The 13,370-nt window shown below is 46.0% G+C and overlaps 1 protein-coding gene across 5 annotated transcripts in view; it reads left to right on the plus strand.

Moving 5' to 3' along the window:
• The window catches only part of LOC122904295 (CYFIP-related Rac1 interactor B), a 520,830-nt gene that overhangs the window by 188,959 nt on the left and 318,501 nt on the right, over nt 1-13,370 (plus strand). For 4 of the 5 annotated variants that reach the window (XM_044244939.1, XM_044244940.1, XM_044244936.1 and 1 more), the window contains exon 4: nt 9,952-10,024. The exons of the other annotated variant lie outside the window; for it this stretch is intronic. In XM_044244939.1, coding sequence (XP_044100874.1) covers nt 9,952-10,024 — 73 coding nt within the window. The remainder of the gene's footprint in view (nt 1-9,951; nt 10,025-13,370) is intronic. 5 annotated transcript variants of the gene reach the window in all.

Raw genomic sequence — 13,370 nt, forward strand, 5'->3', positions numbered from 1 at the left:
TCTCACTGGTGTCTTTCAATAAGTCCCTGATACTTTTAAGTGCACCTGGAAGCTTTCACAAGCCTGTGCATCTCCATATTAGCACGAATCCTGTGTGTGGTACAACACCAACTATCGGTTTTCGGGAAAATGATGCCCGGCGTCAAGTGTGTAGGTCCTAGTTCATGAAGTCCGTAGAGGCCGCCATTTCTGGGCTACACCCGAGGCTCAGTGGAAAGCCACTGTGTGGTTTTGACTAACGCCCACAATGCCAAGCACCGTACGTAGCAGGTGGAGTGCATGAAATGGTCGATGGGCAGTTCACGCCTGACCTGCTGCAGGCTGCCTTCTTCCCACTTTGCTTTTTGTCCTGTCCCTTCCTGAAAGAGCTGCTTGAGTTTTCCCGCAAAGCACTGCTAGTCAGTTCCTCTTTGGCTTCTTCACAGAGAACTCCGAGAATGGGAAGGAAAAGGGTTTTGAAGTTGCTTAGAGGCTCGATTACGGAGTCCCTGGCTGATTTGTTTTAAGGACTTTTTATTATTTTCAAGTAATCTCTGTACCTAGAGTAGGGCTTTAATCCACAACCCCAAGATCAAGAGCAGTGTGCTTCACCAACTGAGCCAGCGAGGCGCCCCTCCACCGACTGATTTTTTTTTAAAGGTTCCTTCATCCTGTAGACCTCAGTGCGTCACATTGGAAGGTTGGAGTGCATGACACTTGAGTACAGGCTTTAAGGTCCAGAAGACCCGGTTTTGAGTCTTGGCTCTGTCTCTGACCAGCTGCGGGGTCTAAGACCATCTCAGCTTCAGTCTCCTTATCGGTAAGGTGTGGGTAATAGAAGCCTCCTTAAAGATTCCTGTGAGGATTAAATAAGATATTGTGTAGAAAACACGGTCGTGATATTTTGTCATCATTGTCGTCAATATGGGGGACAGCAGAGGCAGGAATGAGCAGATACAAGAATCTGAGGACAGGGAGGGAATGGAAGAGAAGAAGGAAACACCTGTGTACAATGTGGGGTCTCCCTGGCCTCTGCGCTTGGGCTTGTAGCCATCCTGTCCTACTTCTCCTTGGGATGGCATCTGGCTCCATGACCACTGATAAACCCCTAGACCTGTTGACAATTGGTAGGTAGATGGTAGTTACCAGAGGGTAACTAGTGCCAGGTGGTGTGGGACCAGCAAGAACTCTCGGTGTTAGGGGCAGAGATGGAGCTTCATGAAGAAAAGCAAGATTTGGCTTACCCTTGGAGGTGGGTTAGGGTCTCATCATGAAATGATATGATGGCTGTACTTCTTTAAGACAACTGGTCTAACCCTAAGGATATTGAAGGAGATCTGTTCCACTTTCTTTGTTCACATGGCTGGATCCTGACATCAGTGCAGGAGGCAGAGTGGTTTACCAAACGAGAGTACTGAATATGAAAATGACCAGGCCCTCCCTTTTCTCGGAGGACAGTTTCCATCTCTGGGTCGGCTTGTTTCATCTGTAGGAGGAGGGGCCTGGAGGATGGGGTAGGGAGGCAGGCTCTTCTGTCTGCTCAGCTTTCTCCATCTGCATTGCATAGTGGACTCCGGTAAGGTTGCCTTTGCAGGCTTGGTGGTTTTCATCAAAATCCTTGGCCTTCACAAAGATAATGATTTCATCGATACTTCATAGACGTGACTGACTTTTGCAAAACAGGATGCGCCCTGGGGAGGTTAGAAAAAGTATTTCTGGAGCACCTGGGTGTCTCAGTGGGTTAAAGCCTCTGCCTTCGGCTCAGGTCATGATTCCAGGGTCCTGGGATCAAGCCCCGCATCGGGGTCTCTGCTCGGCAGGATCCTGCTTCCCCCCCTCTCTCTCTGCCTGCCTCTCTGCCTCCTTGTGATCTCTGTCTGTCAAATAAATAAATAAAATCTTTAAAAAAAAAAAAAAAGAAAAGAAAATGAGTATTTCTATATGCATCACCCAAGCAAAAACTGATGCTGCTGTATTTACATTAGTTAAGATGGTACCTTCTTCGAGTGATTGGAATAAACTTTTTTTTTTTTTTAATAAAAAGCTCAGGAGAAATAAATAGCATTTTGTGAGTATTGTTCTTTTCTATATATTTTTAATTCTGGATGCTTTTAATATGGAGGCAGATTCCTGTGATTGATATTTCTTGAGCCCCTCCACTGGGCCTGGCATAGCCCCTGCCCTAAAGATGTTTACACACCTAATGGTAATCTGTGCACACCCCGGAAAGTGGACTTCTGTGAGTTACAGGTTTATGCAGTATCTTCTCTTTGGATTGGAAGGTTGGTAGGTCGGTGGTGTTTCCCTGCAGGGAATAGATCCTTAGAATCAGTCAGTGACTATTGCCAACGTTGAGTGTTTGCTGCAGACCTGAGCTGTGAGATAACTTACCAAGTGGGGCCAAATCCTGAGTCACTGACAGCACAGGGATCTTTCGCATCCATGGGCCAGAGCTCACCCCGGGCCACCCTCCAGCCGTAGAGGCAGTAGAGGACATGAGTGTTTCTGATTGAAATCTGTATGAATATCAGAGGCTCTGAATCTTAAGGACACCTTTTATAACCTAAATCAATACCGATGAACAGGTTAAAACCTCTGTTTGTGGACAACATGTCAACTTTCCATTTCTTGGCTAAGTTATGCAAATCGAATTTTATTTTAAGTTGATCGTTTCCCCTTGTGTAGTAGCCTCATTCAACTCATATTAATCTTGAAACTAACAAAGGCTGACATCTTAACCTCTTCCTTTCGTATATGCTGCTGCTACCGTCCCCGTTTGCAGATGCTGTGTGCTGTTGCTTCCTCGTTGAATCTCATCCCAACTGCCGCTCTGGTGTGGCTATCACACGGAGGAATTCTCAGTCCCTTGTACATTCAGCCCTCCAGTTAATTGGGTCTGTGCTACTAGCATTTGAGGTGGACACTGAAAGAAAAATGAGAGAGAGAGAAGGAACAGGCCAGGGCCCTTCAGATCTGGGGAAGAGCTTGTGGAGCACAGTGTTAGAAGTTGCCAAAGCTCTGAAGTGGGAACAAGCTTGGTGGGTTCAGTATGACCACAGGTGTGGCCTAGACATGCATAGTAGAGAGTGTGGGAACAGAAGTCTGAGGGCAGCGGGGCTGGATCACATAAGGCCTTGCAGGGTCCTGAATTTTATTATAAGAACAGGGACTTCATTCATCCTTCCTCGTGTGTGTGTGTGTGTGTGTCTTTCATTCAATTCAGGAAATTCTAACCAAGCATCTTATGTACAGAAAGAACCAAATATATCAGTATTATCCTGACAGTGCTTTTAGTTGGTTGAGTAGGGGAAGAGACACAGGCACCTGAACATCGAAAATCCAAGGTAAAGAGTGAAATGATACAAGATGTGGATAACCAGGGTAGTAAGGATTTATAGTTTTGAATAACTTCTTTCATCAGTCTTATTAAAAGCAGTGCTGGGCTCCCCATGTATACTGGCACACGCTCTGTCATTGTTGCTTTGCTGTGGCAGGTGGCTGTGAGGGAGGGGGCATGAGGCCAGGGAAGCAGAGACCGATGCGGTATTCAGCGGGCACACTTGACTGGTGCGTGGCTCAGAGTATTGTTCAGTATGGATCAGGCGGTCACTGGATGAGCAAGTACATGACGCTATAAAAACCCAAGTTGGATGATCCTCAGAGCAAATCTTTACATGGTTTGCCCGGCCCGTCCTCTTTTTGGAGCTAACGGTTATTTTCCATTGTCGTTCTCTTCTGGCGCCTCTGTTCACAGTGCTCTGCGTTATGACACTGGCTTACTTTCTGGGCTTACTCCTGACTCACATTACACTTGCATACTTAATGCACCTTGTGTGGGGGGCCTTACAACAGATAAATAATGAATGTATTGATTTGGCGGTGAGCCTGTGCGAGAGCTTCTGTCTCTGTTTCATCCTCAGAGGCCTCATGCCGATGCTGATTAGGCATCCAACCTCTCCGGTAGCCGGAGCACTTTGCTCCCCAGTCCTCCCTCCTCCCCGAAGGGAGCATGATCACCCAGTAAGCTGAAGGCTGCAGCCGTCAGGTATGAACCAAAATTCGGCCAAAGTAGCCTTCCCTTGCTTTCCCTGTTACAGGAAGTACACAAAAGGAGAACATTTGCTTTTTGGGCATTAGAAGACAAATTACCTCTCTGAATGCGACTGAAAAGTGGTAAAATGGAAACATTCCCTCCCCCCACTTTTTTCCAAGTAGATAAAAGGTTTTTTTCATTGAAGAAATCACTCTGCTAGTAGGAGTACTTGTTTCAAATATACTTTGCTGTCACTCCATATATTTCAGGAATTTCTGTCTCAGAAGCACCTTCAGGGGACGGGGCTGATGCTAGCTGTTCTTGAGCACGTGCTCCGTTCAAGGCTTCGTGCTGGCCACTTCAAGGTGCACATTCATACATTCCGCTCTCAGCTTCCCTGGAGGGTGGGGGTGATGACTGTCTACCTTGGCACATTTCTGAGAAATTCTGTGCTGCTGGTTTATTGACAGCCACTGTTTCCTTTCTAAATGTATGCATAAGATACAGGTCCAAAGACTAATGCTTATTTTCAAAAATCACATTTACCCAAAATAAATATAGTTTTCCCACTTGAGTATATTGAAGAGAAGGTGCCATAGGCGTAGGAAGTAATTCTGAAATAGAAAATCTTACTGAATAACAATAGGGCTCCTGTTGCTCATTTAACAGAAGTATATCGTATTTCAGTAAAATGTTCTTTAAGAAAGTTGCCAGAATATTTTAAGGTGGAAAATTAACCTGGAATGTGTAAGTTCTGTCTCCCCTGTTAAACCATTACTTTCAGTACGTACGGTATGGTCTTATCGCTCACACTGGTGTGACTGCTCAGACCTGTCACCTATAGAGCGATTTAAACTTGGGCTCTTCAGAACTGTTAGGGGAAGGATTACAGAGGGCCACATTCTCTGCGTCCAGAACCTTTGTTCAGCCAGTTTCAAGGAGAGTCTTGTGTTGCTTACTTCTCTGTTTTGTGGACCTGAGAATACCTGAGAGTACTTATTCGGGCATTAGTAGTTTCATAAGCATTTTTGAGCATCTGCCATCGGCTGGGCACTGGGAATGGGAACTTAGCCATGAGCAGGCTACATGGGCCCCTACCTTTGTAGAGCTTTTGTGCAGTGAAATAAATACAGTAAAAATAAACGAGTCATAAATGGGATCATTTTGGGATGCGGTGCATCATGGAAGAGTCAGCATGATGTGCAGCAGAGAGTATAACCAGGCAGGCTGAGGCCGTGCGCTGCTACAGGTTGACGGTGGACAGGTCTTTGGAGGAAGGGACATTTAGTCTGCGGCCGCGTAAGAAGTACATGGGAAGAAGGGATCTGCTCGTGCAGATATCCTGAGCTGGCAGCAAGCAGGGCTGGATCCCTGTGCATCTCTGAGAACATTGTGCTCTTCTGTGACCGAGGGATGTCACCTGTCCTGGAGGGGTACAAAAGGTTCCATGCCCTACCTTGAGTGGCCTCAGACTCTTCGGGCATTCTGCGTCCTTATGTCCGGTTTGTGTAACGTTTCTGAGTCCCTCTGGTGGCCTGCTCTCCTGTAAGGCCCCCGTTGGCATGGCTTCTCTCGGTCTCTCTCAGCGTGGCAACAGCCTGTGCCTTCTCTGCCCGTTCACATGACCCAACTTGATAGGACTGTGAAGTAACAGTGAAGATTCTCTGTCTCCAGTTCCAGGTCGGAAGTGCTTCTCTACGTTAAAGCCCCTGCTCATTAGTAATGGAGAGAATGCAAAGTTGCTGTCTTGCAGAACTGGGGATAGGGAAAGTACTCTTCTGTTATTAGAGATCAGCATGTTCTCCTGGATGCAGTTATATGTTAGTTCATCCCCCCCTTACACACACATGCGCTCTTTTGAGTTGAGTTCAACTTCAGATGCATACTTAGAAATGCAGGTCCGTATATTAACATTGGGAAATATAATACTTTCATAGCCCGTGTTATCTGCCTCTTTTCTCTTAGCCTTTACATAATTTTATGCATAGGACATTTGAAAGGCTGTCACTGCAGGTGTTGTTTGCCTGGCAGTTTGTAGCACATTTAGACGTGGGTTATTCTGGAGGGGACCCCCATCTGACTGAGCGACAGCATCCCCTGCTTCTCTTCAGCTGGGGCCTGTGGAAGGGCATTTCACTGGACTCCTTGTGCCAGTGGCCAAACGCTAGAGTGGAAAAAGAGAAGTGTGACCCATACCTAACTGGGACTCTAACTGTCAGACGCAGATGTTATTAATAACCTTTCAAAGTATGTATGTGAATTTTACACTGTGTTAATTATAGGTGAGTTGGTAAAAATTCAACACAAATTCTGAGACTTTTCCCCAGCAGGGAAAAAAAGGGGGTGGGAAGCAGATAGCTGGTCTCATAAAATGTTATGCCTAGAATCTTCCACATCTCTTTGCTCATTTGGACCCATTAACTCACTTAACTGTGCAGGACATTAAAGCCCACTCATTAATTTTTGTTTGAGTGGATCCATCTTTATGTGGTCATCATTCCCCGAAGCTGAATGGATAGGTTATTTTCTTCCAGAAGCAGGTTTTTTTTTTTCCTTTCTCAAAAATAGTGAAGCATTGGTAAGCTCCAGGGGGATCACGGGCACACACTCCTGCTACCGTGGTCAGCCGTGTGGTCGAAAAAGCAGAGGCTGGCTCTTCTCTTCCTGGATTTGTGTCACTTGGCAAGCAAGCTGTTTTCTCAAAAGCCTGGGGTTTTTGTCAGGGGGGAAAAAAAAGGGAAGAATATGGATATAAAAATAATAAATGGGAGCTATTATTGGGATTGTTTTTTAAATGTCCTTCCCACAAAAGCAGTTTATCAAAAGAGAAACCCATTAAATTCAGTCTCTTAAAGGAATGCTTATTTGCACTTTATTTTAAGCGTTACTTTCTTTCCCTTGAATGCTCCTAACACCCTAAATGGCTTTTAATTTCTCAACTCGGATTTGTCTCTGAAAACACCCCCATTAAGATGGGGCTCTATGTTTAGATCCAGTTCATCACAGACTTGGCGGAATGCAGAACTAGGTACCGGTGAGGAGGTCAAGGACCTGCGTTCAGAGTCCTGCTCTGCAGTCCTGGCCAAGTTGAGCTTTCTTTTTTCTTTTTTAATAATTTTTTTAAAATTTTTAATTTATTTGGCAGAGAGAGATCAGCAGTAGGCAGAGAGGCAGGCAGAGAGAGAGAGGAGGAAGCAGGCTCCCTGCCGAGCAGAGAGCCTGATGCGGGTCTCGATCCCAGGACCCTGAGATCATGACCTGAGGCTAAAGGCAGAGGCTTAACCCACTGAGCCACCCCGGCGCCCCAAGTTGAACTTTCTAAACCTCTGTTTGCCTCATGTATACAATGAATTTAATAACAGTACTTCTGTCACAGGGTTTTTGTGAGAATCACATGAGGCCGTCTGTGTACACCGCAGCCCCCTTCATGTCATAGTACCTAATAAAATGTTGTTCTGTTCCCTCTTTTCTCTAAAGTACAGATCTCAACTCTTTGAAGTAACTCAAACTCTGTCTCCCGTGAAGCTGCCTCGGGAGACACTATTGCCTCAAGTGTGGTGGGCGGTGCCAGGTGTTCTCTGAGACAGTCACAGGCAGTAACCACAGGACCATTTATATAGTGAGAGATACACAGTGATTTTAGGGTTTCTTCTGTTTATGGTAAGGATCTTGGTCTTCCACTTGGAATAGTTATGGACAATGTAGAAGCTGTGAATGGGTTTAAAGGAAAATTTTAAATAAAAGTGCAGGTGGGACGTGGCTGTGACAAGTGTGTGGAGGTGGCATGTAAGCAGTAGGCACAGTGGAGACCGCGTCACTCTCGCCGTCCAAAAACCCAGTTTGACCTCAGCATCCGTTAGATTTGAGATCCGGTAGGTGTTCATCTGAGATGTGACCTTACCCCCTTCAGGCTCTCTGATTTGGACACCTTAACTAATTTTTCCCTACCTCCCTTCCTCCCTCTCTACAAATACTCAAGGACCCTCTATCACCTCTCCCTAGCTGCTGCGTTATGGAGTTTGCATAAAGAAGCTGTGCAAAGAGAGAAGACACGGAAAGCACACGTATCTCCCCTGCTTGGCACATCTGCTCTAGGAGGCTTATGCCTGGTGTAGCCGGTGCTCCAAAAGCCTCCGTTCTCCTGTTATTCAGGACTGGTGTCGCCAGTGATAGAATCCCCACTTCAGCCAGCTCGGGGCGAGAGGAACTTACGGTCAGGTGCTCTCAGTCTGCAGGAAGGTTAGCAGGGACCTGGGCCTTGCATGCAGCTGGAGAGCAGGACTCCGATGCCACTGCTTGTGTCTGGTGCTGTGTGGGGGCTGTCATTCTTACCGGCCAGATTGTTACACGTGGCTGGAGACAGAACCTGTGGCGGGCCTCAGGCCACACTCCCCAGAAAGGATCTGCACCTTGCGGTCCCTGTTCCCAAAGCCAGAAGACCGCATGGGTGGTTCAGTGGTAGAATTCTCGCCTGCCAAAGCCAGAAGACCTGTGAGGAGCCTGAGCCCGGCGTAGGTCGGGTACCGGCCCTGCCAGCCAGCAGCATCCACGGGGGAAAAGGCAAGCAGCCAGTTGAGCCGCGGGTTTAGAGTGGCAGGAAGGATCATCGTGCAGGACAAGGGAGTGACCACTGCCTGCTCCCAACCCATTTACCCTTTGGTCTCTGCATGCAGCCTTCAGGGGTAGGACTTAACCCTCAGTGGTCTTCAGTTGTCTCCTCTGAAGTTCTGAGGTGTAGATGATGTCACGGATTTGGGTGTACAATGAATGGTCTTAAATTGTATGTCAATAAGTTCTTATTACTGCTGTTACTGCTCACGCCCAAATCTTGACACCCCATCCAGGGGTTCCCAGTCTCTGGATCTTTGACCTTCCGGGAAGCAGAGAGGGGTTTGAAGTTACTTTAAGAAGTTAGGTCAGCATGCCATATGTAGATCTATATCAAATACAACCCTTTTTAAATTTGATTTCGAATTGAAATACACCTTCTGAGAAGAGTACATATCCTAAGTGCCCGGTCTTCATGAACAGAGCACAATTGTATATCCAGCCCCTGGGTGAAGAATCAGCAGTGACGGCCCCCTAGATCACTCCCCAACTTGCAGCGCAAGTAGATTGATGTAGATTATGTTTATTCTCCACCTAAGAAATCATTTAAAAGCACTACCAGCATCATGGTAGCATTTTCCATGCTACCATGCTGTCCTTTCTCAGCAAACAGAATTTTAAAATACACCTGGCCTTATGTCATAATTTTCTTTGTAATGCTGAAAAGAATCTTCAGGTCACTCTTAGTACATGCTTTTTTTTTTTTTTTTTTTTTTTGCTTTTTTTGCTTTTTTAAAAGATTTTATTTATTTGACAGAGAGAGATCACAAGTAGATGGAGAGGCAGGCAGAGAGAGAGAGAGAGGGAAGCAGGCTCCCTGCTGAGCAGAGAGCCCGATGCGGGACTCGATCCCAGGACCCTGAGATCATGACCTGAGCCGAAGGCAGCGGCTTAACTGAGCCACCCGGGCGCCCTTAGTACATGCTTTTAAATGTTTTCTTTCTGGCTGAAATTACCATCAGGTGATAAGAAGGGTTCTCGTGAACATGTGACATTCATGACTTACACTTGCCTATGTCCCTTCCGAGGTGCCACCCTCGCCCAGTGAGAGAAGCAAATCTTACCCTATCTTAAGTGTCTGGTATTTTCTTGCCCGTGCAGAGCTTGGGGTGGTAACTGACTGACCACCATGTTGTCAGTTTCACCCAACACTGAGCTTTGTGGGACGACTCTGCATTTATCCCCAAACATGACTCCGCAGATACTGGGCACTTCCAGGCTCGGAAATGGTTCACTGTTCATAAATATGTCAACAAAATAAATGCCATTACGAATGAGTTTTAATCTGCCAAGTTTTCCAACATCTTTTCCCCACTGTTTTTGTCTTTTAGGCTCTAGACCAAGATAGAACAGCCTTGCAGAAAGTGAAGAAGTCTGTAAAAGCAATATATAATTCCGGTCAAGGTAAGTACTTACCAAGCAGACAGCACGAATTATATATAATGTCTACTGTTTTCTCTGTTATCTTTAAGATGCTATGTTTATAGTAGACTTGGTACAAAAGGAAAAATAAGTAGGTCAAAGAAATTCAGCTTTTCTCTTTTTTCCTCCATTTCTTCTCAGTCTACACAGATTACTGTTTCCAAGGTAAATCAGAACTGGAGTTGCAGTGGGCTTTAGTATGCGTTTAAAAACTTAGCAGGGCTACGGGGAATTTTGTCGCAAGTGATACAGAAGATGCGCAGCATCTCCTGTGTAGTTGGCCTGTCTGTAACTCAGTGGCCTGGGTAAGGCACGTAAGGATCTCTCTCTCTGCCACGTTACCTGTACACATTTGGAAAGTCAGTATTGGTGCTGGGCATGGGAATGAGAGAGAAGGGGAAAGGGTGAGGTTGAGCTGAGACCTGGAGGGGCCTGCCAGCCAGAGTCTATTCTTGTGGCTGAGGGCGTGCCTGGTAACCTGTGTCACTGAATGTTTTAGCGGCCTCGGGAGACGGTTGTCTTCCTGGCAACAAAAGTATGTTTTCTGGGGATAAGAAGAAGTAAACCTAGTTAAGATAAATAATGGCTAACCACAAGAAAAGGTAGGTTCTGTCGCCCCAGGGAAGGAGAAGAGAGGATTGGAAATGTAAAATGAGTTTCAAGGTCTCTGACTCACATCTTTTGTTATCCTTGCTGCACGCCCTTCAAGCTCACTTACCCAGAGATAAGGTCTGAGAAAGCAGTAGTCTGTAGCCTGACAAAGCCCGGAGGGGATGGCAGCAGGAGTCTGATGGAAAGGGCACAGGCTTTGAAGTTGGACCTGTGTGGGTTTGTACCCTCACTCTGCCCCTTAGGAGCAATGTGACCTTAAGCTGGTTACTTCACTTTTTTGAACCTCCATCCTCTCTATATAGCACAGATTGTGGTATTACTGTTGCTGAGGGGAGTTAATGAACTAGTATCTGTAAAGAGCCTATCACCTCAGGGGAGTTCAGTAAATGCCATACATTCATATTTTATATAAAATTTATATTTTATTTATATTCATACTCGTAATTGTCATAAAATTTTGGAGTTGAAAGGAACATTGGAAAAAGATCGAGGGGCGCCTGGGTGGCTCAGTGGGTTAAAGCCTCTGCCTTCGGCTCAGGTCATGATCTCAGGGTCCTGGGATCGAGCCCCACATCGGGCTCTCTGCTCAGCGGGGAGCCTGCTTCCCCCTCTCTCTCTCTGCCTGCCTCTCTGCCTATTTGTGATCTCTCTTTTTCTAAAATTAATTAATTAATTAATTTTTTAAAAACCAAAAACAATGGGGATTTTTAAAATAATAATATATCTATTTAATAGACTAAAGTACAGCTTTTATGAAAAGTAAACTTAGTGTAGATCACTGACTTCATTGCTGCTTGTTAAAGTTAAGCAAATTACTTAACTTCGGTGAATCTTAAATTGCCTCACCATGAAATGAGAAAATAATATCTAATTTGCAGAGTATCATATGGATAAATGAGGTAACATTTAAGGCCACTTAACAGACTTCCTGCCACATGACAGGTGCTTCACACATGGAAAGAATGACAGCTAGATCAGTGGCATGGGTTTCTTCTCTGTGTTAATTCAGTCTTCTGCAAATAGCGCTGGACCAGCCCAGTTTTCTGAAGAGCTTAATGAGCCATTAGCTGCCTTGGGAATGAGTGTCAGTTCTCCATAATGTTACAGTTTAGGCTTGAGGCTCTCAGCTTATGAGCCACAGAAGAGAGACCTCTGATTTGCAGCTGTGAGTGGCTGGCTGCCTTATTTATCCTGCTAGTAGCTCCGTAATTCCTTTTCCTCCCCTCAGAGTCTTTGCTCAAGACGCATCCCGTCTGTGTCCCGCAGTGGCCACAGTCACGTCATTCAGCTGCTCACACAAAGGCTCTTCTACTTGGTAGGGATGTGCTTCATCCCTTTAAAGGGCTTCCCTGGTCACCTCTGTCCTGGCATGGCAGGAGAGAGAGGCTGTCCCTGCACGTGTGAAAGATAGTTCAAGGAACGTGTGCGGTTTGGTTGCCTTTTCCTCCATGAGATTGTTCTTGCCTGGTGGATGGGGCGCACACCTGGCTGAGCAGTGACCACTTCCACCCCTAGCCGGGTTAGGGTTCTCCTGTGTGCTTTGCCTTAGGTCTCTACTGTCTAATAGAGTAGCTTCTAGTCACATAATGGCTTTTTAAATTTAATTAAAATCAAATCAGGTGGAAATCCAGGTCCCCCAATCTCAGTGGTTCACATTTTGAGTGCTCAGCAGCCGCGTGTGACTGGCCTGTGGCATGGGACAGCACAGACCCAGGGCATTTCTGTCATCACAGGAAATCATTTTGCTGCCATATGAGGACATATATCCCATTGTATTGTAACTGGTGACTATTCTCCCTGGCCTTAGGCCAGCAAGAGTCAACCCTGACTTTTCAATAGAATCACCTAAGAACACTTAAAACATGAACACAGGGGTCCCTCAGGCCCACCTGCAAAGAGGTTTTCTAGAGTGAGACCTAGGTATTGGGATTATAATAAAATGACTCCCCAGGTGATACGCAGCTAAATCTGAGAACTGCTGCACTGGCCCATGACCCATTTGATGCGGGCTGTTACTGTGTCTTTTACATTTATATCTTATGTATCTGTCACCATAACTTATTTATTCAACAAGTATTTATTGAGCATCTGTTAACATGATACCATTCTAGGGGTTGAGTATATTAGACAAATCAGACAGAATCTCTGCCTTCATGAATTTTACAGCTCAGTGGGAGAGATGGCTGTTAGATCACCAAACCAGAAAGGATTTAGGTTAGGTTTTTGGTTTTTTGTTTTGCTTTGTTTTGTTTTGTTTTTTATTTGACAGAGAGAGGGAGAGAACCCAAGCAGGCGGAGTAGAAGGCAGAGGGAGAGGGAGAAGCAGGCTACCTGCTGAGTTAGGATCCTGACATGGGGCTCAATCCCAGGACCCTGGGATCATGACCTGAGCCGAAGGTAGTTGCTTAACCAACTGAGACACCCAGGTGGCCCCCCAGAAGGGATTTATACTTTATACGCTGCAAAGCTTCCCCAGAGGGATCTGATACAGTGTGAAAGGGTGCTGAGTGGAACACCTCTCAGAGGACGTGGTCTTTGTTGGGTGTTGACTGTACTAAGCTAAGCGGAGCAGACCTCTGAGGTAGGTCCACCATCACCCCCAGATTATAGATGGTGAGGCTGAAGCTTCACGAGCCAGGCGAACTTCTGCAACAGTAGTGGAGCTCGACTCCAGCTTTGTACTCTCTACCTGTCTTCTACCTGCCCTGTAGTGGGG

This window comes from Neovison vison, chromosome 4, assembly GCF_020171115.1.
Source record: "Neovison vison isolate M4711 chromosome 4, ASM_NN_V1, whole genome shotgun sequence".
NCBI classification, from domain to species: domain Eukaryota; kingdom Metazoa; phylum Chordata; class Mammalia; order Carnivora; family Mustelidae; genus Neogale; species Neogale vison.